Source organism: Rhincodon typus, chromosome 36 (assembly GCF_021869965.1).
Source record: "Rhincodon typus isolate 14 chromosome 36, sRhiTyp1.1, whole genome shotgun sequence".
Classification (NCBI taxonomy): Eukaryota; Metazoa; Chordata; class Chondrichthyes; order Orectolobiformes; family Rhincodontidae; genus Rhincodon; species Rhincodon typus.
The window spans coordinates 3136458-3163502 of NC_063367.1; the positions used below are offsets into that span (position 1 = coordinate 3136458).

The 27045-nt window shown below is 44.2% G+C and overlaps 1 protein-coding gene across 1 annotated transcript in view; it reads right to left on the reverse strand.

The window, feature by feature from the left end:
• Nucleotides 1-307: 307 nt before the first annotated feature.
• LOC109912825 (deoxyuridine 5'-triphosphate nucleotidohydrolase, mitochondrial) overlaps nucleotides 308-27045 on the reverse strand; it is a 27609-nt gene continuing 871 nt past the window's right edge. Inside the window, exons 2-7 of the mRNA XM_020512266.2 lie at nucleotides 12313-12472; nucleotides 12017-12108; nucleotides 10845-10889; nucleotides 2339-2413; nucleotides 716-786; nucleotides 308-621 (exon numbers count right to left, since the gene is read on the reverse strand). Coding sequence (XP_020367855.2) covers nucleotides 565-621; nucleotides 716-786; nucleotides 2339-2413; nucleotides 10845-10889; nucleotides 12017-12108; nucleotides 12313-12472 — 500 coding nt within the window. The 3' untranslated portion in view covers nucleotides 308-564. The remainder of the gene's footprint in view (nucleotides 622-715; nucleotides 787-2338; nucleotides 2414-10844; nucleotides 10890-12016; nucleotides 12109-12312; nucleotides 12473-27045) is intronic.

Here is a 27045-nt window from a genome sequence, read left to right on the forward strand (position 1 = left end):
CAGGTCAGCAAGCACAGTCTTGTGAACAAACTACTGTTGTTCATATGATATTGGCTTGTCACCTTCAAGCTGACATTTAATCATACAACATAGTAATAGGATGTGCACTTTGAAAATGTAGCAGTACGTGCAGTGATTTATGATCAAATTGATTTAATTATCTTATTACAAGATTTCTTGCTTCAGATGTGAATAAACCCTCTCTTTGCTACATAGCAAAGTAATGAGAATAAATTCAAGCTAATTTTCCTACCCTACTATCATTGAACTAAAAAGTATTGCCTTACATACCAAGCACATCCATAAATAATGTCAAAAAGGTTTATTGTTATAAAAAATGAAATACACCTAATGATTCGTGCAGTTGACTTACTGTTAGAGTCCATAACTAGAATAGTAGTCTTACAGTCACTATCGAGATCAGGATCTTGAAATTACCCACAAAGCATGAAAGAAGCTCACTATACACTTCTCAATTTGCTGTTTCCTGAAGAATCCACAGCTTGTAACATTCTCCGAAGAGACATTAGGCAGTGTCTGAAATGGTTTGGCAGAACATCACGTTCAGTTTGTACCAGTAGAGCCAAAACCACCTGCACCGCGCTCAGTTTCATCCAGGCTCTGCAAAAAGACAAAAAGGGTGGGAAAAAAAGGTTAAATTTTAGCCAAAAAATGAAACCACAATAGGAAATGCTTGTTTAATATATTAAGTCACCTTCAACTCCTCAAGTTCTGGATAGCAGATGCGTTCACAAATCAGTTGAGCTATTCTGTCGCCCTTTTTAACTACCAAAATATAAATTCAAAAGAAAAAAAGTTAAATGATTAGTATTTTTCCCCAAAATAATTCAATAAAAGTAGTCCTAGCTATTTAGTTAGCCTGCATTCCCTTCCACTTAACACAATATGTGGTTCAAATCCATCTGAACATTGTCTGATGTCTTAGAATGCTTACCTGCAGATTAAAAATGAACAGATACCACAGTGAGCAAACAAACTACAAAGCTGTCCCCAGTTTATTAGAAAACATAATTACCATTAACAGTCCTCATGCATTGAAACCTGGAAGTTTATTGCAGGGGGCAAAAAGTTTAAAAAAATCCACCTCTTCAAAAGTTCTTTTAAGAAAAGAGCAGCAGTCCAATTAGAAATTATTTCCACCGCCAAAAATATTTACCACATATTTTCCTTTAAGTTAATACATTATTTAATGCCAAAGTTTGATAGTGGGTTATTGTCACTGACTCAAAGAATATTCATTCCATTACTGCTACTTTATTACTTCACAACAAACAAAAGAGAGTATTGATATCTAAAGAGTGGTAGCTAGACTATGAAATATACAATGCAGCTCAATCTGTTTAGTTTCTGGTAATATTCAACGCAACTGGATAAATCTATTCCAAGCATCGCTTAGCAAGACATTCAACACAAATCCCCTCTTAAAAACGCAATGACTCACACCAGATCAATTTGCAATGCCAACAGTCCTTTGGTACCAAGAAGCCATTCGTCATGTATCAGCAATTTAAATTTGACAAGCAACTTGGCTGAGGAGTGTTGTCTGATTGTCACCCAAGGCCTAAATGTGGAGAATCTAAAAAGCTATCCAGATTCCAAGAGCAATTTCACCCCATGCCACCAATACCCCACACCCCATAACTCATACTTGATGGCCAGTTGATGAAAACATCTCCAATTTAATCCCAGGCACTGCCAAAAATAATTCAACTGGGCCCTCTGGAACAAATCATGTTTTTAAAAACAGGTGGAAATGGTCATTAGTTGATGGCTTAATACAACTCAAGAGTACAATAGTCTGGCAGCTCTCAAAATAACTGCCAGAATCTCATCTGTTATTTGTTTCACTACATTGTGGATTTTGACAAATGGAATTTTGCACATCTTAAGATATATTTACATAACCGATAATTGCAGAGAGTCACGATTCAGAACAATCATGTTAATTGTTAACGATATTGCATGGGTTAGAGAAATCTGAAACATGGACAGCACTCTGATAGGGCAAGATAAAATGAAATAACAAGTGTGAGAATAAATACCTAATTACATTTTGAAGAATTTCTTTTACATTTCCCAAATGTTTTCCATACCAACCTTATCAAATAATCTGGCAGCATATTTCATGCAAGTATTAAAAATCTGTCTCAAAGAAACTCCCCATTAGTGGTCACAGAATAAATGCATTGCCCCCTGCAGTTCTGCACTTCAATATTATGTTCACAATTTTTTTGCATGGAGAAATGACAGAGGAGCTTCCAAAGTCTTCATAAAGTATGCCATTCTCTACATGGTAACAGAAATGAGTGAAACTTACCTTCAAAGTCTTCGTTTCCAAAGTTGAAGAGAACTACACCAACATTTCCTCTGTAATCCTCATCAATAACACCAGCTGAGAAAAAAAGGGAATAATTTTTTATTTTAATAAAGATCCTTAAACACAAAAAGGCTATAAGTGGGGATCACTAGGCAAGATCATTCATATACATAGGAGACAATTTCTTGCATTCTTTAAATACTTTGAAGGTACACCTTTCATATAAAAATAAGCATTTGGTCAAATTTGAGATGTTCAGGGATTCAGCAGTGATTGAACCCCTAGCCCAAGACTTGTTCTGGATGCTATGGCCAGGAAGAGAGTCCCATCAATATCCACTTTGTAAACCTACTTAAGCAATTTATGTACTTCAATTAGCTCTGCAAAGCATACAATGGAGGTGGAGTAGACAATTCAGACCGTCCTCAAATAGAGGAGGCCAAAACCATGCACAATACTCCAGAGGTATAGTCTCATCATGGCCATGTACAGTTGCAGAACATCCCTGCTCCTGTACTCAAATGCCATCGATACAAAGGCAAACATACCATTTGCCTCCTTCACCTGCATGCTTACTTTCAGGAACTGATGTATGAAGACAGCCAGGTTTTGTTGCACTTTTCCCCTTCCCCCAATCTATCAAGAAAACAGACCCAGTTTACTAGTATTTCCAGAAATTACACATATTTGGCTTACATTTCCTTGAATATGGAAGATTAATGGGCAGTAAAAGCAATGAATACAGTGTAGGAGGCCAGTCAGCCTATCAATATATGCATGGCTCTCCAAATGAGCATTTCACCTAGTGTCAATCTTTTGTCTTCTCCCCTATAAGCATGCACATTGCTCCTTTTAACTTACAAGTCCAATTCCCTTGTGGATGTCTTGATTGAACCTGCTTCACCATACACTCAAGGAAAGTCCATTCCGGATGCTAACCACTCTCTCGATGAGAAAGTTTTTCCTCATTGCTTTTGTATCTTTTCCCAATCACTTTAAATCTGTGCCTTCTTGCTCTCAATCCTTTCATGAGTGGGCACAATTTGCCCATTTTTACTCTATCCAGACCCCTCTCAATTTTAAATGCCAGATCTTCTTTCAGCATTCTCTTCCAACAAAACAAACAGTCCTAAATTCTCCAATCTATCTTCATAACTGAGGTTCTTCATTCCTGGAGTCATTATCATAAATCTTTTCTGCACCCTCCCAAATGCCAGAGGTGGAGAGTTATGGCTAGATGCAACATTTCCGCAAAGACCGAATTAGTGTCTTCTACAAATTCAACATAACCTTGCTTATGTACTTTACGCCCGTAGTAATAAAGACAAAGCTACTATGATGTTTACAGAACACACTCTCAATCTTTCTTGTTGCTTTTAATGGCTTATCCACAAATACACCCAGATTTCTCTGCTCCTGTACCAGCTTTAAATAGGTGCATTTTAAATTGTCTTAGCATGTCTTTCCTATCTCAGATTCCTCCCCTTCAAACTTCATCTTCCAGCTATCTGCACATTCCACTAAAGTGCCTCTTCTTGACATTCTACACTACCCTCTTCAGTTTACAATGCTCCCAAGTTTTATGCCATGCACAAATTTTGAAATCATGCCCCGTTAACCATGATCCAAGTCACTGACATACATCAGCAAGAACAACAGCTCTCACACCAAATCTCTGGGGATCTCTAATAAAAAAAAGTGTTCCTCTAGCCCAAAAATCATTCATTTATCATTGCTGTTTCCTATCACTTAGCCAATTCCATACCCATGTTGCTTCTGTCTTTTTTTAACTTCATGAGCTCAAACTTTGTTTACTAATCTGTTTTCAAAGTCCATTATTGCATCAATAGCATTATCCTGATTCAGTCTTCTGTCACCTCTTCAAAAAGCTTCAAATTAAACATTTTTCCTTAAGAAATTTATGTCAGTTTTTGTTAATTAACCCACATTTGACTGTGGCTATTAACTATGTCTCTAATAGTTTCTAGAAGCTTCTCCATCACAGAGGCTATTTTCTCTTTGGGCAAGCCCTTTACAGTTAAACCATGTTAAAATGATGCAAGGAAGTTTCTTCACAAATAAAACAAAATAGAAGTCTAGAATACCCTCAATGATGAGGAGGCTGGGCACCAAATAAAATTTTCAAAACTCAGGTTGATGGATTTTTGTTAGGCAAGGGTCATCAGGGGTTAAAGAAACAAGGCAAGAAAATAGAGATCTGATAGAGGTCAGCCACAACCTAAACCTCCTGTTTGTGAATTTTACTTAATTGTTCTACTAATTAGGGGATACAAATTAATTGTATTGAATAATTCTCTCATCACTCGGGTGGCTGGTGTACACCTCAAGATTCAAAATAATCTCAAATGTTGTGTTGCAGAGATAGTGTCCCTGGACCAGAGAGGCCTGGGTTCAAATCTCACTTGCTCCAGAGGTGTGTAATAACATCTCTGAACAGGTTGATTGGAAAAATAGGTTAAATTTTAATAAAAATCTCAGGGTATGGACACTGCTATTAATATCAACCATTCCAAGTTGGCCTTTTTGCTGGCAGACCGTTTACTTGAATGACCAGTCTGTATCTAAATGTTTGCACGATTCTGTTCATTAGAGTTCCAGGATTTTGACCCAGCGATAAAGGAACAATGTGCTTAAGTCTTAACTGTTGGCAGGAAATTGCACATTCCAAACCAACATTGTAATTTGAAGGAGAAAATGCAACTCTAAAGCACTGTAGCTCCATCATCTGGTGGAATCAGTCACATTTTATACTAGGAAGAAGCTGGTGACAGGGTTACTGCAAAATAACACAAAAAACATAGCTTAGCATGAGAATAGTCTAGCACATGAACATCATTCAGATGTTTGAAAGCTGTCTAATTCGAACTAATCCCCCTACTCTTTCTTCAGTTTTGCAGATTTTTATACTTCAAAGTATTCAGCCAGTTTCTTTTACAAGTTACAGAATCTGTTTGCATTGATCAATTAGACAGAACATTTGAGATTTTTTTGCCGATGAGTGACTAAGCGTTACTCCAGTTCTTTTGCCAATCACCCTACATTTGTCCAGTGGTTGTGTTCAGCTGTCTGGACCCCAATAGCTCCTGACATCTCATCAGCCCTCTCTACTTCAGTTTCCTCCTTCAGGGAGATGAGTGCTCAAAGACCCAAAAAAAAATTTGTATTTTTTTGACAAGGAATCATAACTATGGCACCATTGCTTGCAGTGAACACAAACGCTTCCAGGTCACTATAAATGTGTGGAAATATTAGTTTCCCTTTACATACCTTCTATTTCAAGACTGTGAACCATTGCATTTGCATTAGTTCACCAATATCGACATTCTGACCTCTTCGTTGTTCCACAATCTTCCCGGACAACCTCCTTGATGATCTGTGCCCTTGCTGTCCCCTCCTCGAGCAACCTATGCTTGATGCCCTAACCGTTTTCAATTACTTGTATGACCTCAAATTCGAACGGTTAGTCCTGAAGAATGTCCTTGTTGCTTGACTGCTCAAGAATTTCAATCCCATCTTTGGCAAATTGCTTCGAGTATATTCAAGCCACCCGGTCCATCATGATCCACACCGACTTTTCCGTGACAGCTTTCCACTCTTATTCTCAACTACAGAACCAGCCTCTTTGGAAAATTCCAGTCAGGGAATAAAACACACATTACTGTGGCATTACACATGATTCCACAATGGCATGCACCTCCTTGGTGTCAGTGACAAGGATGTCAGAGGGACTGCAAGGCATCCTTCAGAAGTCATGGTCTACATTGGAACCAATGACATAGGTAGGAACAGGGATGAGGTTCAGAAACCAGATTTCGAGGAGTTACAAAGGAAACTAAAAAGCAGGACAGCACGAGCAGCATTCTCTGGATTACTCCCAATGCTACATTTGGACAAAAACAAGCAATTTGATTGATTGATTGAACACATAGCTAGAATAGGTATAGCGGTAGGCTACGAGGTTTCTGAGGCATTGGGACTGGTTCTCGGGGTGCGGGTGGGACCTGTACAACTTGGATAGGTTACATCTCAACAGGACTGGGCTTAAAATCCTTGCAGGGAGATTTGCTACTGCCATTGGAGTTTAAACTAGTTTAGATTTAGATTTTATTGTCACATGTCCTCAAGTACAAAAGTACAGGAATATACTGAAAAGTGTACAATGTCGCCACATACAGCGCCATCTTAGGTACAAAGATAACCAAGCACAAAAACTTTCCCTTTTTTATGACTTTGTATCTAAGTTAAAAAGGTTAAGCATTACACACCATCACTGTACAAGTAGAAAAATAAAAAAGGTAATAATTAACATTAAAGTCCTTTTTAATATAAACTCGAAAAATAGAGAAAAGAAGTTAAAAATTCAACAGACTTGAGTGCTCATCAACGTTTGCTCTTCCCACATTGGACCCGACTCTGAATGACAAAGTCCACACTCCAGACCCAATGGAGCCACAACACCATTGCTGTTGCTGCCAATCTTCACTTGCTGCTTCCAGAACACACCCAGCAGTATCTGCTCCCAGCATCCGATAGCCAGGTATGCACTGAGCCCCACTCTCCCTGCCAGCCGCCTTTCGCTGCTTTCCACGATTTTGACGTCAGCTGACCCTGTTCATGCTGTTCAATTTCTCCACACTGTACAGACTCACGCAAGGTAAATAGAATAGTCAAAGATAGAAAAGTTTAAAAAAATGCAAAAGCAAAAAAAAAAAGTAAAATTGGACAGAGCAGGGGTCCAGGCAGCAACCTGTGTGTTGCACTCCTACTCAGCTGCCATCTTGGATTGGCTTGTCAGGAGGTGAGAACCTGAGGGGTTAATGCAAATTGGAAATAAAATTTAACAGGAGGTAGAACAGCTGCTTAGGGAGACTAGAAGACAGGAGAAACAAAACTGAGGATCCAGTATGTATTGAATGCTGAATAATGTCAGAAAGACAAAATTTAAGGCAGTCAACTTGAATATATGTACATTCACGAGACACATGATTGAAAAGCACAAATAGAGGTAAATGCATAGGATCTAATTGGCAATACAGAAACTTGACTGCATGGTGACCAAGCCTGGGAACTGGATATTCAAAGATATTTGACATTTAGGAAGATCAGACAAGGGGGAAAGGAAAGAGTTTGACTGATAATAAAGGGATGAGATCAGTAATCAAATCAGAAAAGCAATGTGTGGAATTTGGTTGGATGGAACTAAGAAACTGCAAGGTGCAGTGGGGAGGTAGTAGGAACTGCAGATGCTGGAGAATCCGAGACAACAAGGTGCAGAGCTGGATGAACACAGCAGGCCAAGCAGCATCGCAGGTGCAGTGGGGATATTGTTTCGCACTAAATAACAGTGGTTGTGCGGAGTATGGTATTAATTAGCTAGTAATGGGTATACAGCATGGGTAGCAAAGTTGAGTGGCTGCAATTTGCACATAACCTGCTCATTGACACTTAGTTTAGGTTCCGCAATGCGGGATAGGAAGGGAGAAGAGGAGGAGATGAGGAAGTAAAAAGGTACTTTGCATCAGCTGAAGGGTCAGATGGTGGATAAATAATCTGGACCAGATGGATTGCACCCCAGGGATCTGAAGGAAGTAGCTGAGGAGATTGTGGAAACATCAGTAGTGATATTTAAGGAATCACTGAGTCAGAGAGGGTCCCAGAGGACTAGAAAATGGCTGATTTAACTCCCATTTAGGAAGAGAGGGAGGCAGAAAACAAAAATAGTGGCCAGTTAGCCTGACCTCGGTTATTAACAAGATTTTAAGAGTTCATTAAAGAGGAAATCACGGAGTACATGGAGGTGCATGGTAAAATAGGCTATGTCAGCATGGTCTGTCAAAGGGAGATCATGCGTGACAAATCTATTAAAATTCTTTGAGGTGGTAATGAGCAAGTTAGACAAAAGACAATGAACATGATTTATTTGGATTTTGAAAAGGTGTTTGACAAAGTGCTGCACAGGAGACTGCTAAACAAAACAAGAGACCATGTTGTTTGGGACAAGGTACTGGTATGGACAGAGGACTGGCAGAAGGCAGCCAGGGGTTTCAGGATGGTAGCCAGTGACTAGCAGAACATAGAACATTACAGCGCAGTACAGGCCCTTCGGCCCTCGATGTTGCGCCGACCTGTGAATCCAATCTGAAGCCCATCTAACCTAAACTATTCCATTATCATCCATATGTTTATCCAATGACCATTTAAATGCCCTTAAAGTGGGCGAGTCTACTACTTTTGCAGGTAGGGCATTCCACGCCCTTACTACTCTGAGTAAAGAACCTACCTCTGACACCTGTCCTATATCTATCACCCCTCAATTTAAAGCTATGTCCCCTCGTGCTAGCCATCACCATCCGAGGAAAAAGGCTCCCACTGTCCACCCTATCTAATCCTCTGATCATCTTGTATGTCTCTATCAAGTCACCTCTTAATCTTCTTCTCTCTAACAAAAACAGCCTCAAGTCCCTCAGCCTTTCCTCATAAGACCTTCCCTCCATACCAGGCAATATCCTGGTAAATCTCCTCTGCATCCTTTCCAATGCTTCCACATCCTTCCTATAATGCGGTGACCAGAACTGTACGCAATACTCCATGTGCAGCCGCACCAGAGTTTTGTACAGCTGCAACATGACCTCATGGCTCCGAAACTCAATCCCTCTACCAATAAAACCTAACATACTGTACGCCTTCTTAACAACGCTATCAACCTGGGTGGCAACTTTCAGTGATCTATGCACATGGACACTGAGATCTCTCTGCTCATCCACACTACCAAGAATCTTACCATTAGCGCAGTACTCTGTATTCCTGTTACTCCTTCCAAAGTGAATCACCTCACACTTTTCCGCATTAAACTCCATTTGCCATCTCTCAGCCCAGCTCTGCAGCTTATCTATGTCCCTCTGTAACCTGCAACATCCTTCCGCACTATCCCCAACTCCACTGACTTTGGTGTCATCCGCAAATTTACTAACCCATCCTTCTACGCCCTCATCCAGGTCATTTATAAAAATGAAAAACAGCAGTGGCCCCAAAACAGATCCTTGAGGTACACCACTACTAACTGAACTCCAGGATGAACATTTCCCATCAACCACCACCCTCTGTCTTCTTACAGCTAGCCAATTTCTGATCCAAACCGCTAAATCACCCTCAATCCCATGCCTCCATATATTTTCTGCAATAGCTACCATGGGTCAGTGTTAGGACCACAACTTCATGTTATACATTAACCATCTGGACAAAGGAACTAAGGGCATTGTTGCTAAGTTTGCAGATGACACAAAGATAGGTGGAAGGACAAGTAGTGTTGAAGAAGCGGGCAAGTTGCAGGACTTCGGCACATGGACCAAGAATTGACAGATGGAATACAATATGAAAGTGAGAGATTATTCATTTCAGTAGGATTCAGAGTGAAGCAACAACCCTCTAGAACTGAGCTCATAGAATTCCTACAGCATGGAAGCAGGCCATTTGGCCCATAGAGTCATTGTGGACTCACTGAAGAGCATCCCATTGAGACCCACCTGGCAGAAACCCATGGAGACAGAGGGAGAAAGTGGAAACTCCACGTAGATGGTCACCCGAGTCTGGAATCAAACCCAGGTCTCTGACGCTATGAGGCAGGAGTGCTAACAACGGAGTCACTATCCCACCACAATCATCGTCTTACATTCAGTTTTAATGGGTTATTCAAAAATAACTTTAGATTGCTTCAAGAAAGGGCATTGATTTACATCAGTCTGGAATGTTCCTTTTGTTCCCAGAGATAGGCAAGTGATTTCAATCCACAAAATCAGTTAGGGACCATCAGGCAGACTGCTTTCCAGGTTTTATGTCCCCTTTTAAGAAAGTGTTGACTGGAAGTTCATAATGTACTTGGAAATGACAATACAAGGCCATCAATGATTAGAGGTCTAGTGGTCACATTCGTCCGAGAACCAGTTTCCATTCTTTGAAGACACTCCTCCCTGTGGTGAATAGGACAGTGTTCTCTAATTCCCCAACTCTCTGCCCTTTGGCCCTTCATTCACCACTATGCTTGAGGAGGAAGTTCTTCAGCCAGAGGGTACTTAATCTGTGGAACGCTGCCACAGAGGGCCGTCATTGAGTGCATTTGAGATAGATAGGTTCTGGATTGGTAAGTATATCAAAGATTACAGGGAGAAGGCAGGAGAATGGGATTGAGAAACATAACAGTCATGATCGAATGGTGGAGCAGACTCTGGCTAAATGGCCTAATTCTACTCCTATAACCCATGGTTTTATGGGTGCATGCACATTTGCAGTTACAGAAAAGTCCAAAATTTCCAAAATAGACAGCACCATTCTCCAGTATCACCCACTTTGAAGATCCCAAAGTCAGGCTCTCCCATGCCCCATTCATTCCTCAGGCTATATTTATCTGTATCTGCTCAAAAGAGGCTGGAAAGCATCATTCTTACACACGAGCAGACTGTGCTTCAACTTGTTCCAACAAATACATTACCTCCAACATCAATGAAGTGCTTTGCCGCCAAACCAGATCTTGGAGCTGTAAAGGAATTATAATAAAAAGAATTAATATTTCTAAATTTAATAAACAATTCTTTTAACACAAATGCGATACAACCAAATATTTGTCATGCTTTGTAATAAAAATGGTGAAATAATTATTCATAAAGTACACTAAAAAGATTTAACTTCAAGAAATGTCAAAACGTGTAGCTAACAAGACAAAACTCCCCCGTATCAAGGACAATGACCTAATGGATTCTTTTACTCCCTCCTAGTCTGCACCATTCTCCAGTATTATCTTTAGAACTACCTTGTTTTATACAACTCCTGAATCTCTGCATAAATAAGGATCCGGAAAGCGATAAGATAACCACAATGAGAACTTTATGATACACTAAGACACAAACACACCCTGTAACTCACACTCCCAGTCAAATTACCGAATTCCTCCAATGTTGTTCTGCTCAACAGCCTATGCCTATCTTCCTGTAAAGCTCTGGAGAACCGTTCAGCCTCTGTTTGCACATTTCCTTGCTCTTCACTTTTTTGCATGTCTATATATAGTCACTGTTTGAAAAGGAGAGCTATTTCATTTGTACCTTTCATTTTCTGAAAAAAAAAGACACCAGACAGTTGGCTCATATCAAATTTAAGAATTATGCTGGAACAAACTGGAGAAGCTTTTCAGAAATTGCAACACACAAAAGATGAAGTATGGCTAAGGCTTCCCCTAAAGACAAAGATTTTGATGTTGCTGATACACTTGATTGGACTGATGCAGCAAAGCAGCCTTGGCTTCACCTGAATGCTTGGGTCATATTTGGAGCTCACACTCCAAAGTATGGCTGGGCTAGGATCTACGAAATCAGTAAAATTCAACTGCCAAAGAATGAGCTGATCAGGAAAGCATCAGAGCAAGCCAACTAGCATTTCATCCAGAGCCCCAAAGTAATGGGATTTGAGGTCTACGTCCAGACACCTTTCAAATTATCAAGGCACTTCTAACCATATACCTTTCCCTCCAAAATAAATCAGTTGTCACGGTGATTGTGACTAGTGTAATAGTCACCCAAGATAATTTAAGCCTTTAACTGCTTACAAAGCTGCTGTATAGAACTTCAGACAAACAGCTACAGTACAGATCAGCAATGATCAACCACTTACCCACTCTGCCATAGAATCCAGGAGGAACTGCAATCTGTATATCAGTCTTCACAATAGCTTTATCCCGAGCAGGGATCACATAATCGTAAGCACTGTGAATGAATTCAAGAGGTATCAGGTCACTTCAACAGTAATCACATTCCCATCACTGGGGGCTGGGGGTTAGGGTTGGTTCTGATAAGAGAGAAACAGTTGGGGGGAGGGTAAAGAGGAACAGAAGGATTTACATTGGGGGGGGGGGGGGGGGGGGGCTTTAGGGGGGGGAAGGGATTTACGGGGGAGTCGGGGCCGCTTACCTGTAAAGATCGAATCCGGCCGCTCGCTTCGAGCCCCGGCTCGGGGGCCGCGCATTCTCGCTGAGCCGCGCGAAACGGAGCCGCAGGATCCCGTCCTCCTGGGGCCGCAAGATCCCGTCCACCCGGGGCCGCTTGGCCGGAGATACCGCGGGGTTGGAGGCTTCAGAGCACGGCATGATCCCGGGGAGAGAGAGACAGATATTGTGAGAGACTCCGGGTGGAGTTGACGGTTATGGTTGGGGGGGGTGGTTCTCCGGGAGCTGACGGTTACGGGGGGAATTCTCTCCGGGAGCTGACGGTTATGAGGTGATTCTCCGGGAGCTGACGGTTACGGGGGGGGGGGGGTGGATTCTCCGGGAGCTGACGGTTACGGAGGGGGGAAATTCTCCAAGAGCTGACGGTTATGAGGTGATTCTCCGGGAGCTGAAGGCGCGCGCAGTGAATCCGGGAGAAAGAGACAGAGAGACAATCAATGATTCCCGCCTCAAAAAGCCCGCTTAAAACTCCAGCCAATCCCCGAGGGCCAGGCCAAACCTTAACCAATCAGCTGCCGGTTACGAAACCTGACTTTTATTTTTCATTAAAGACAACAAGGTGCAGGGCTGGATGAACACAGCAGGCCAAGCAGCATCACAGGAGCAGAGAGGCTGACGTTTCGGGCCTAGACCCTTCATCTGAAAAGGGGGAGGGGGAGGGGGTTTTGAAATAAATAGGGAGAGAGTGGGAGGCGGATAGAAGAAGGATAGAGGAGAGGAAACAAACAGGTCGAAGAGGCGGGGATGGGGCCAGGAAAGGCGAGTGTAGGTAGGTAGGGAGTTAGGAAGGGGATAGGTCAGTCCAGGGAGGACGGACAGGTCAAGGGGGCGGGATGAGGTTGGTCGGTAGGAGATGGAGGTGCGGCTTGAGGTGGGAGGAAGAACAGGTTAGGGAGGCAGGGACGAGTTGGACTGGTTTTGGGATGCGGTGGGGGGAGGGGAGATTTTGAAACTTGTGAAATCCACATTGATACCATTGGGCTGCAGGGTTCCCAAGCGGAATGTGAGTTGCTGTTCCTGCAACCTTCGGGTGGCATCGTTGTGGCACTGCAGGAGGCCCAGGATGGACATGTCGTCTGAGGAATGGGAGGGGGAGTTGAAATGGTTCGCGACTGGGAGGTGCAGTTGTTTGTTGCGAACAGAGCGTAGGTGTTCTGCAAAGCGGTCCCCGAGTCTCTGCTTGGTTTCCCCGATGTAGAGGAAGCCACACCGGGTACAGCGGATGCAGTATACCACATTGGCAGATGTGCAGGTGAACATCTGCTTGATGTGGAAAGTCTTCTTGGGGCCTGGGATGGGGGTCAGGGAGGAGGTATGGGGGCAGGTGTGGCACTTCCTGCGGTTGCAGGGAAAAGTGCCGGGTGTGGTGGAGCTGGAGGGGAGTGTGGAGCGGACAAGGGAGTCACGGAGAGAGTTGTCCCTCCGGAAAGCAGATAAAAGTGGGGAGGGAAAGATGTCTTTGGTGGTGGGGTCGGATTGCAGATGGCGGAAGTGTCGGAGGATGATGCGTTGGATCCGGAGGTTGGTGGGGTGGTACGTGAGGACGAGGGGGATTCTTTTTTGGTTTTTATTGCGTGGACGGGGTGTGAGGGATGAGGTGCGGGAGATGTGGGAGACACGGTTGAGGGCGTTCTCGACCACCGAGGAGGGGAAGTTACGGTCCTTGAAAAACGAGGACAACTGAGATGTACGGGAGTGGAATGCCTCATCCTGGGAGCAGATGCGGCGGAGGCGAAGGAATTGGGAATAGGGGATAGCATTTTTGCAGGAAGGTGGGTGGGAGGAGGAGTATTCTAGGTAGCTGTGGGAGTCGGTGGGCTTGAAATGAATATCGGTTTCGAGGTGGTTGCCCGATATGGAGACAGAGAGGTCCAGGCAGGGGAGAGAGGTGTTAGAGATGGTCCAGGTAAATTTAAGGTTGGGGTGGAAGGTGTTAGTGAAGTGTATGAACTGTTCGAGCTCCTCGTGGGAGCACGAGGCGGCGCCGATACAGTCATCAATGTAACGGAGGAAGAGGTGGGGTTTAGGGCCGGTGTAGGTACGGAAGAGGGATTGTTCCACGTAACCTACAAAGAGGCAGGCGTAGCTTGGGCCCATGCGGGTACCCATGGCTACCCCCTTTGTCTGTAGGAAGTGGGAGGAATTGAAAGAGAAGTTGTTGAGTGTGAGGACGAGTTCGGCTAAGCAGATGAGGGTGTCAGTGGAGGGGGACTGGTCGGGCCTGCAGGACAGGAAGAAGCGGAGGGCCTTAAGGCCATCTGCATGGGGAATGCAGGTGTAGAGGGACTGGACGTCCATGGTAAAGATGAGGTGTTGGGGACCGGGGAATTGGAAGTTCTGGAGGAGGTGGAGGGCATGGGTGGTGTCACGGACATAGGTAGGGAGTTCCTGGACCAAGGGGGAGAAAATGGAGTCGAGATAGTTGGAGATCAGTTCGGTGGGGCAGGAGCAGGCGGAGACAATGGGTCGACCAGGGCATTCAGGTTTGTGGATTTTGGGAAGGAGATAGAAGCGGGCAGTGCGAGGTTGGGGAACGATGAGGTTGGAGGCCGTGGGTGGGAGGTCACCTGAGGTGATGAGGTTGTGGATGGTTTGCGAGATGATGGTTTGGTGCTCAGGGGTGGGGTCATGATCAAGGGGGCGGTAGGAGGAGGTGTCGGAGAGTTGGCGTCCGGCCTCGGCGATGTAGAGGTCAGTGCGCCATACTACAACTGCACCTCCCTTGTCCGCGGGTTTTATGGTGAGGTTGGGATTGGAGCGGAGGGCTGCACGTTCTTAGTTTTGTTTTAACCAAATCAATGGATAAGTTTCTACAGGCGTCTAGATTTGAATTAAATTAGATTGAATTAAATTAATTTGAATTGCGCATGACATGACATCCATTCATGAGAGCCAGAAGAGAAACGATGGACTAAATAGCCTCCTCCTACACAATAACAATTCTCTGATTCCCAGTTTTCATCCAAAACTCTCTTGTTTGTGTCCCAACTCACACCATTACCCATCCCAACTTTGGCTCGTAGTTGAGCACATACTCAACTTTAAATTTATTGTGATAACAAGGTGCAGAGCTGGATGAACACAGCAGGCCAAGCAGCATCATAGGAGCAGAAAGGCTGACATTTCAGGCCTAGACCCTTCATCGGAAATGGGGGAGGGGGTTCTGAAATAAATAGGGAGAGAGGGGGAGGCGGATAGAAGACGGACAGAGGAGAGGAAACGAACAGGTCGAAGAGGCGGTGATGGAGCCAGTAAAGGTGAGTGTAGGTGGGGAGTTAGGGAGGGGATAGGTCAGTCCAGGGAGGACAGACAGGTCAAGGGGGCGGGATGAGGTTAGTAGGTAGGAGATGGGGGTGGGGCTTGAGGTGGGAGGAAGAACAGGTTAGGGAGGCGGGGACGAGCTGGACTGGTTTTGGGATGCGGTAGGGGAAGGGGAGATTTTGAAGCTTGTGAAATCCACATTGATACCATTGGGCTGCAGGGTTCCCAAGCGGAATATGAGTTGCTGTTCCTGCAACCTTCGGGTGGCATTGTTGTGGCACTGCAGGAGGCCCAGGATGGACATGTCGTCTGAGGAATGGGAGTGGGAGTTGAAATGTTTCGCGACTGGGAGGTGCAGTTGTTTATTGCGAACCTATCGTCATTGTTTTGAAATCCCTCCACAGCCTCGATCCTCCCTATCTCTGTAACACCATCCCACCTCATGCCCTCCTCCAAAGTCTCTGCATTAGTCCAATTCTGCTGTCCGAGTTTGATTTTAATCATTCTACTATTAGTAGTCTTGACTGACCAACAGAGCCTGGCATTGCCTCCCTGAACAATTAGCCACTCCACTCCCTAGAACCTAGCACCCACCACCCCGCCAAGCTGTAGGTCACCTGCCTGAATCTTTTCACCTGTGGCATAATTGGAAATATTGTTTGCTAACAATTACTGTCTAAACTACGGGTATTGTTGGTATGCTGAAATTTGAGGAGTTATTTTACCAATGACACTTTACGGTGGGTCTCAGCTTAAACAAATCTTGAAAGCTATGCATGCTGTCTGTCACTAACTGGATCAAATCTACGACATTTACAGGTACACACATCAAGATAAACATCAACTGTGCCTGGAGGACCATCAACTCGGTGAAAGACATTCTATGGTCTGCCCAAAAAGTGCTGGTCTTCCAGTGCAGAGACTAGCCCATGACTGATTGTTGCAGACAGGCACATCAGAACATCCAGGACTGGACCCTGGGGGACATGGTAAAACTTGGGGCAGCTGGTGCCGAGGCACAATGGGGTAAGATCACTGCCTAAGGACCTTTCAGTCATTATGGACTGAGGGCTGGAAACTGGGCAATCCCTTGGGCTTCGTGTATTACAAAGGAAGTATATTGTTAATCAAGAGTATTGACAATACATCCAGGCACCTCAGAGTAAAACACGATGTATAAAGAATAGAGGGTTTGAGATATAATGAGAGTCTAGATAGACTGGCACTTTTTTCACTAGAACTAGGATGCTCAGGGGTGACTTTATAGAGGTTTATAAAATCATGAGGGGTATAGATAAGGTGAATGGCAGGTGTCTTTCTTTATTCATTAACATGATGAGGACATCACTGGCTAGGCAGCATTTATTGTCCATCCCTAATTGCCTAGAGGGCAGTTCAGAGTCAACCACATTGCTGTGGGTCTGGAGTCACACGTAGGCCAGACCAGGTAAGGGTGGCAGTTTCCTCCTTAAAGGACATTAGTGAACCAGGCAGGTTTTTCCCGAAATTCGGCAATGGACATCATTAGATTCTTAATTCCAGATATTGTATTGAATTCAAATTCCACCATTTGCCATGGTGGGATTCGAACCTGGGTCCCAGAATGTTATCCGGGTCTCTGGATTAACACTCCAGTGATAATACCACTTGGCCATTGCCTCCAAGACTAGGAGGCTTTTTTTAAGGTGAGAGGAGAAAGATTTAAAAAAGTCATAAGGAGCAATTTTTTTCTAAACACAGAGTGGCTCATATGTGGAATGAACTTCCAGAGGAAGTGGTGAATGTGGGTACAGTTATAGCGTTTAAAAGACACTTAGATAAGTACATGATTAAGAAATGTTTGAAGGGATATGGGCCAAGCACAGGAAGGCGGGACTAGTTTGGGATTATGGTCAACATGGACTGTTTGGACCAAAAGGTCTGTTTCCCTGCTGTATGACTCTATAACTTTGTATCAATTATACCTTCTATAACTTCTGCCCACGGGCTGTATACCCGATGTGGAGTGTATTTGGTAAATATTAATCGAGTCACGTGGAACATATTTTGTATTTTCTTCCAAGTCTTGTAATACTACTGGACTGTTAATTCAGGTAACTGTCTGGGGACTGGGTTAGAATCCCGCCATGGTAGTTGGTGGAATGTGAATTTAATAAAATCTGGAATTAAGAGTCTAATGATGATTATGAATCATTGTCAATTGTCAGGGAAAAACCCACCTGGTTCACTATTGTCCTTTAGGGAAGGAAACTACCATCTTTATCTGGTCTGGCCTCAGACTCACAGCAATGTGGTTGACTCTTAACTGCCTCTAGATGGGCAACGAATGCTTACCATAGCCAGTGATGCTCTCATTCCATGAATGAATAAAAAAAACTTCAAAACTTGAAATGTTTTGTAATATCTTGATTATAGATGTTATGAATAAAGAATATTTTTAGGGGAAACAATTTATTCATTGAAACATTTCAGGCTGGTGTCTGATGACTTTCCCAATTTCCTGTATTGTCTACACTCCAGGAGACATGTTAACCTTTGGTTGGTCCCTTAAATTAAGGAGCTAACTTTTCCAGGTTTAGGGATCACACTGTGCTTGTGTTACTGAGTTATCTTTCATTTCTTTTCATTCTTTAAACCACAGCAAAATGGCAATTAGGATGACAAAGTAAATGTTAGATGAAGTATCCCTGAGAAAACAAATGCCAAATTATCAATTTAAAACAAAAAAATTATTAAATTAGAGATAGTAAGAACTGCCGATGCTGGAGTCAGAGATAACACAGTGCGGAGCTGGAGGAACATAGCAGATCAGGCAGCATCAGAGGAGCAGGAAAGCTGACGTTTCGGGTCAGGACCCTTCTTCAGAAATGGGGGCGGGGGAAGGGCGCTCTGAAATAAAGAGAGAGAGGAGGAGTGGGGCTGGGGAAGGTAGGTGGGATGGTGATAGGTGAGTGCAGGTAGGCAGTGGTGGGGATTGGTCAGTGAGGAGCGGATAGGTTAGAGAGAAGATGGACAGGTTGTGTCAGGTCAATGAGGTGGGGATGAGACCGGACATGGGGAGATTTTGAAACTGGTAAAGTCCACATTGAGACCATTGGGTTGTAGGCTCCCAAGGCGGAATATTTCTGGATGTTGTCATTGTGACACTGGAGGAGGCCCAGGACGGACATGTCATCCAAGGAGTGGGAGGGGGAGTTAAAGTGGTTTGCAACTGGGAGGTGTTGTTGTTTGTTGCGAACAGAGCGCAGGTGCTGTACAAAGCGGTCTCCAAGCCTCCACTTGGTCTCACTGATGTAGAGGGGGCCACATCGGGAACAGCGGATACTATAGACCACATTAGCGCATGTGAAGGTGAACGTCTGTCTGATGTGGAAGGCGTTTTTGGTTCCTTGAATGGAGGTGAAGTGGGAGGTGTAGGAGCAGGTGTAGCACTTCCTGTGGTTGCTGGGAAAGGTGCCAGGGGTGGTGGGGCTAGTGGGGAGTTTGGAGTGGACGAGGGAGTCGCGGAGAGAGCGGTCCCTACGGAAGGCAGATGGGGTGGGGAGGGAAATATATTTTTGGTTGTAGGGTCAGATTGCAGGTGGCGGAAGTGGCAAAGAATGATATGTTGAATACGGAGGTTAGTGGGGTGATATGTGAGGACAAGGGGGATTCTATCTTTGTTTTTGTTGCAGGGAGGGGATGTGAGGGCAGAGGTGAGGGAAACGCAAGAGATGCGGTCGAGAGCATTTTCGACCAGTGAAGGGAGGAAGTTGCGGACCTTGAAATAAGAGGACATCTGGGATGTACGGGAGTGGAACGCCCCATCTTGGGTTCAGATGCGGTGGAGACGGAGGAATTGGGAGTAGGGGATCACATTCTTGCAGGAAGGGGAGTGAGAGGAGGTGTAGTCCGGGTAGCTGTGGGAGTCGGTGGGTTGAAATAAATATCAGTTTCAAGGTGGTCACCAGAGATAGAGACAGAGAGGTCCAGGAAGGAGAGAGAGGTATCAGAGATGGTCCAGGTGACCTTGAGGTTGGACTGAAAGGTGTTAGCGAAGTTGATGAACTGTTCAAGTTCCTCTTGTTTAAAAATGCTCTCCAATCAGCAAACACCACATCCTCCTTCTTCAATGACAAAAAGCTGCAGACAAAATAACAGAAGTATTAAAGAGAACTGAATGGTCCACAGGCTGGATGCTGGCCTGTGGATGGTCAGGTCTGCCAGCCCAAGCAACCATAAGTCATAGGAGCTGAAGTAGGGCATTCAGCCCATTGAGTCTGCACCACTATTCAGTGAGATCATGGCTGAACTGATAATCCTCATCTTCATTTCCCGGCCTTTTCCCCATAGTCCTCGATTCCTTACTGATTAAAAATCCATCAATCTGAGACTCGATCACACTGAATGACCTCAATGGTAAAGAATTTCTGATTCACTACCCTCAGATGAGAAATTCATCATCTCTGTCCTAACTCAGCACCCCTTACTCTGAGGAGCAGACGTCCCAAAAGGGAAAAAAAAAGAAATTTGGAAATGACACACATTCTCAGATTTGTCTTGAATACCTCCAAATTGATCTCCAGTTAAAAACAGTACATTTCTTTCCAAGTTTATTTTTACTTACAGGTTTCTCCCTCTAAACTGTCAAGCAATCTGAAAATTTTCAACACAGCTTTAAAGTGATCATAAATGAATTAAGGGAGCTATGCATTTGAACAATTCACACACAAAACCCCAAAAGCAAATGGGAAGGTATATTGCTGTCAAGAGCCTGCACATTGCTCCATTCCCGTTCATTTCCTCCCCCCTCACCATCCAAGGCCACAGACACACCATCCAGCTGAAGCAGCGAATTACCTGGCACTTCATTCAATCTAGTCTACTGTATTCGCTGCTCACAATGTGGTCTGCTCTACACTGGGGAGGCAAAACGTAGACTGGACAACTTCTTTGGGGAACACCTAGGAAATGCAAAAATGACCTTGCTTCCAGTTTCTGCCACTTCATCACACCACCCTGTTCCCTGGCCAACATCTCTGCCTCAGATTTGCTGCAGTGCTCCAACAAAGCTCAGTGCTGGAAGAACAGCACCTCATTTTCCACTTGGGAACTCTGCAACCTCTTGGACTCAACATTGAGCCCAACAATTTTAGGGCTTCAGCACTCTACCCCATGTCTTTCCCGCAACCCCCACCCATCAGGCCTTGTTTTTTATTCATACTAGGCCAGTATTTATTGCCCATCCCTAATTTCCCATTGCTGTGGGCCTAGTCACATGCAAGCCAGACCAGGTGGAAATGGCAGTTGCCTTCCCTACACAACGTAAACCAGATGGGTTTTTCCAACAATCAACAATGGATTTGTGGTCCATATTTTTACATTGAATTCAAATTCCACCATTTGGATCAAATCCAGGACCCTGGATCATTACCTGGGTCTCTGGATTAACAGGCCAATGATAATACAACTAGGCCATTGCCTTCTCCATCAACTTGTTGCTACCACACACTACCCATTGTCAGTTAATAATAGTTCCCATTAGCAGCTATTCATTCCCCAAGACTGACCCTTATCCACCCCTTTGTCTGTCCTACTGGTTTTTTCTTTCTTTGGGCTCTATATCCACCTATCATTTACTCTCTCTCCCTCCTCCCACCATATCTTCTGCATAAATATCAACTGTTTCCGAGCTACAATCAGTTCTGAAGAAGGGTCACCGGACTTGAAATGTTAACTTTGTTTTCTCTCCACAAATGCTGCCAGAAGTGCAAGCTTTTCCAGCAATTTTGTTTTGTTTTAGAATTCACCCTGCAGTTTAAGAGGGAGCTGCTGGAATCAGATGTGGCGGTATTACAATTGAGCAAAGGTAACAAGATAGACATGAGGGAAGAGGTGGCCAGCATTATACAGTCATATAGTCCAGTCATAAAGCATAGAAACACATCCCTCAGCCCAATCCGTCCATGTCGACCAGGTTTCCTAAACTGAACTGGTCCCATTTTCCTGCATTGGCCCAACTCCCTCTAAACCTTTCCTAACAGTGTACCTGTCCAAATGTCTTTTAAATGTTGTAACTGTACCCGCCTCTACCACAGTTGATTAGAAGGGGAACCTAGCAGCAATGGCAAGAATTTTTTGAAGTAATTTGTGAGACATTGCAGAAATTCATCCCAAGGAAGAAGACACATAACAAGGGGAGGACAAGGAAACCATGGTTGAGGGAAGTCAGGGACTCAATGACAGCACAATAGCGAAAGAAAAAGCACACAATGTGATGAAGATTACTGGGAAACATTTAAACCAGCAGAGGATAACCAAAAAGCAATAATGGGGTAGAAGATGAAATATGAGAGTAAGCTAGCTCATAATATAAAAGAAGATTGCAAGAATTTTATAGATATCTAAAAAGATATCTAATGGGCAAAAAGAAATGGCAGATGAACTGAACAGGTACTTTGCATCAGTCTTCATGGTGGAAGACACAAACAACATACCATAACTTCAAGAGAGTCAGGGGACAGAGATGAGTATATTGGCCATCACTAAGGAAAAGGTGCTGGGACAGCTGAAAGGTCTATGTGGATAAATCACCTGGACCAGATAGACTACACCCCAGAGATTCTGAAGGAGATATCTAATGGAGATATCTGATGAGATTGTACAGGCATTGGTGGTGATCATTCAAGCATCATTGGAGTCAGGGAGGGTCCCAGAGGACTGGAAAATGGACAGTGTAACACCCCTGTTTAAAGAGGGAGGGAGGGAGAAGCCAGGAAATCATAGACCAGTTAGCCTGACCTCGATTGTTGGTAAGAGTTTAGAGTCCATTACTAAAGGTGAGATTGCAATGTACTTGGAAGCCTATGGTAAAATAGGGCTGAATCAGCACAGCTTCATCAAGGGAAGGTCATTCTGACAAATTTGTTAAAATTCTTTGAGGAGTTAACAAGCAAGTTAGACAAAGGAGAGCCAGTGGATGTGGTCTATTTGGATTTATAGAAGGCCTTCGACAAGGTGCTGCATAGACAGCTGCTAAAAAAAATATCAGAGCCCATGGTGTTAGGGGCATGTCACTGATCCGGATAGAGGATTGACGGAAGACAAACAGTGGGGATAAAGGGGTCCTTTTTTGGATGGCAGCCAGTGACAAGTGGAGTTCTGCATGGGTCCACGTTGGGAGCACAACTATTCACGTTATATATTAACGATCTGGAGGAAGGAACTAAGGGCATTGTTGTTAAGTTTGTAGATGATACAAAGCTGGGTGGAGGGACAGGCAATGTTTAAGGGGGGGATGCTGCAGAGGACTTGGACATGCTAGGCAAGTTAGCAAAGAAGTGTCAGATGGAACACAATATGGGAAAGTGTGAGGTCATGCAGAATATGAAGAATAGAGGCATATTTTCTAAATGGGGAAGAGCTTCAAAAATCTGAAGCACAAAGGAACTTAGGACTCTGCAAATGTCTCTTATGGTTATGCAGGTTCAGTTGGCAGTTAGGAAGGCAAATGTCAGCATTCATTTCGAGACGGCTAGAATATAAGAGCAGGAAATGTACTACTAAGGCTGTATAAAGCTCTGGTCAGACAACATTTGGAATATTGAGAGCCATTTTGGGCCCCATATCTAAGGAAGAATGTGCTGCCCCTGGAGGGTGTCCACTTTACAAGAATGATCCCAGGGATGAATGGCTTGTCATATGCAGACTCAGGGTCTGTATTCAGTGGAGTTCAGAAGGATATGGAGGGATCTGACAGAAACTTACAGGATACTGAGAAGCCTGGAAAGAGTGGACATGGAGATAATGTTCTCCACTAATAGAAGAGACGAAGACCCGAGGGTACAGCTTCAGAGTAAAGGGATGATCCTTTAGAACAGAGATGAACAGGAACTTCTTCATCCAGAGATTGGTGGATCCACGGAACTCACTGCCACAGAAGGCTGTGGAGGCCAAGTCACTGAGTGTATTTAAGACAGAGATAGACAGGTTCTTGCTTAGTAAGGGGATGAAAGGTAACGGGGAGAATTCAAGAGAATAGGGTAGGGAAATGTATCAGCTGTGATTGAACAGCAGAACAGACTCAATGGGCCAAATGGCCTAATTCTTGTCCTAACGCTTATGGTCAAACTATGGTTTATGGGGGAAATTTGTGATAATAGATCCAAGGAACAGGCATACAAATTGGACAGAGAAAAAACAACAACTGAGGAATGGGAGCAGTTTTAGAATTTAACAAAGGAGAGTAAGCTTGTGGGGAACGTAAAAACTGATTTTTTTTTAGGTGTGTGAAGAGAAAGATTGGTGCAAACAAATGCATGCCCCTTACAGTCAGAATTACGGAATTTATGGGAATATAATATGAATTAGGAGCAGGAATCAGCAATTCAGCTCCTCAAGCCTATTCTGCCATTTGATACGATCAATGGCAGATCTCATCTCAGTCTCAACTTCACTTTCCCGCCTGCTCTGCATAACGCTTCAATCCATTACTAATTAAAAATGTCTACATCCTCCTTAAATGTACTCAATGTCCCAGCATCCATCACACTTTAGGGTACTGAATCCACAGATTCACAACCCTTTGAAGGAAGTATTTTCTCCTCATCTGTTTTAAATCTGCTACCCCGATCCTAATAATTAGTAGGACAATAGTATTGGGGAAATTGACAGGATTGAAGGCTGAAAAATCCCCAGAGTCTAATAATCTACATCCCAGAGTATTTAAGGAAATGACCCTCGAAAGGATGCGTACATTGGTGGTCATTTTCCAAGATTATTTAGACTCTGGAACAGTTTCCACAGATCGGAGGGTAGCTAATGTAACCCCACTATTTAAAAAGAGATGTAGAGAGAAGATCAGTCAACCCAATATCGGTAGTGAGTAAAATATCAAAGTCCATTATAAAAGGTTTAATATCAGAGCAGTTGGAATACTATGGCAGGAGCAGACAGAGTCAGCATGGATTTATAAAAAGGAAATCGTGCTTGACAAATCTACTGGAATTTTTCAAGGAATTAAATAGTTGAGTTGATCAGAGGAAGTCAGTGGATGTGGTTTATTTGGACTTTCAGAAAGCTTTGAACAAAATCCCACGTAAGAGATTAGTATGCAAAATTAAATCTCTTAAGATTCCAGCTTGTGTATTGACATGGATAGAAAACTGGCTGGTAAACAGAAAACAAACAGTGGGAATAAATGGGTCTTTTTCCAAATGGCAGGCAGTGACCAATGCAGTACTGCAGAGTTCAATAATAGGAACCCAGCTACTCACAATATTTAGGAATGATTTAGAGAAGGAAAGTAAATGTAACATCTCCAAATTTGCAGATGACGCAAAGCTGGGTGGGAGAGTGAACTGTGAGGGGGATACAGAGATATTTTAGTGGAAAGTGGATAAGATGAGTGAGTGGGCAAATGCATGGTCGATGCAGTATGATGTGGATACATGTGATATTATCCACTTTGGTAGCAAAATCAGAAAGGCAAATTATTATCTGAACGGCTATAAATTGAGCAAAGTGCACTGAGACCCTGGTGTCCGCATATACCAGTCACTGACAGTAAGCATGTAGGTGGTAAAGAAGGCAAATGGTATGTTGGTCTTCATAGTAAGAGGATTTGAGTAAAGAAGCAGGGACATCTTGTTGCAATTGTACAGGGCCTTGGTGAGACCATACCTGGAATATTGTGAGCAATTTTGGCCTCCCTATCTGAGGAAGGATGTTCCTGCTATAGAGGGAGTGCAGTGAAGGTTTACCAGACTGATTCCTGAGATGGTAGGAATGATGTATCAGGAGAAGTTGAATCAATTAGGATTGTATTCACTGGAGTAAATGAGGGATCTCACAGAAACTTATACAATTCAGAACTGGCCAGCATAGATGCAGTAAAGACATCCCTGATAACTGGGGAGGACAGAACCAGGGATCATGGTCTGAGGATACAGGGTAAATGTCATACTGTAATGAGGAGAAGTGGAATTCACTACCACAGAAAGCAGATGTTGACAAAACATCTTATGATTTCAAGAAGAAATTAGATATAATTCTTAGAGCTAAATGGATCAAAGAACAGGGGGATAAAAGCAGGAAAAGGGCATTGAGATGGAAGATTAGCCATGACCATAATAAATGAGGGAGCAGGCTCTAAGGACCAAATGACCTACATCTGACCACCTAGAAACCGATATCCATTTCAAGCCCACCAACTCCCACAGCTACCTAGAATACACCTCCTCCCATCCACCTTCCTGCAAAAATGCCAGCCCCTATTCCCAATTCCTTCGCCTCCGCCGCATCTGCTCCCAGGATGAGGCATTCCACTCCCGTACATCTCAGATGTCCTTGTTTTTCAAGGACCGCAACTTCGCCCCCACAGTGGTCGAGAATGCCCTCGACCGTGTCTCCCGCATTTCCCGCAACTCATCCCTCACACCCCTTCCCCGCAATAACAACCAAAACAGAATCCCCCTCGTCCTCACGTACCACCCCACCAACCTCCAGATACAACGCATCATCCTCCGACACTTCCGCCATCTGCAATCCGACCCCACCACCAAAGACATTTTTCCCTCCCCACCCTCATCTGCTTTCCAGAGGGACCACTCTCTCCGTGACTCCCTTGTCTGCTCCACACTCCCCTCCAGCCCCACCACCCCCAGCACTTTTCCCTGCAACCGCAGGAAGTGCTACACCTGCCCCCACACCTCCCCCCTCACCCCCATCCCAGGCCCCAAGAAGACTTTCCACATCAAGCAGATGTTCACCTGCACATCTGCTAATGTGGTATACTGCTTCCGCTGTTCCCGTTGTGGCCTCCTCTACATCGGGGAAACCAAGCGGAGGCTTGGGGACCACTTTGCAGAACACCTACGCTCGGTTCGCACTAAACAACTGCACCTCCCAGTCGCGAACCATTTCAACTCCCCCTCCCATTCCTCAGACGACATGTCCATCCTGGGTCTCCTGCTGTGCCACAACGATGCCACCTGAAGTATGCAGGAACAGCAACTCATATTCCGCTTGGGAACCCTACAGCCCAATGGTATCAATGTGGACTTCTCAAGCTTCAAAATCTCCCCTCCCCCTACCGCATCCCAAAACCAGCCCAGCTCATCCCCGCCTCCCTAACCTGTCCTTCCTCTCACCTATCCCCTCCTTCCACCTCAAGCCCCACCCCCATCTCCTACCTACTAACCTCATCCTGCTCCCTTGACCTGTCCGTCCTCCCTGGACTGACCTATCTCCTCCCTAACTCCCCACCGACACTCACCTTTACTGGCTCCATCCCACCTCTTTGACCTGTCTGTCTCCTCTCCAGAGATAACATGGTGTAGAGCTGGATGAACACAGCAGGCCAAGCAGCATCAGAGGAGCAGGAAGGCTGACGTTTCGGGCCAAGACCCTTACTATCTCTGTCTCCTCTCCACCTATCTTCTTCTCTATCCATCTTCTA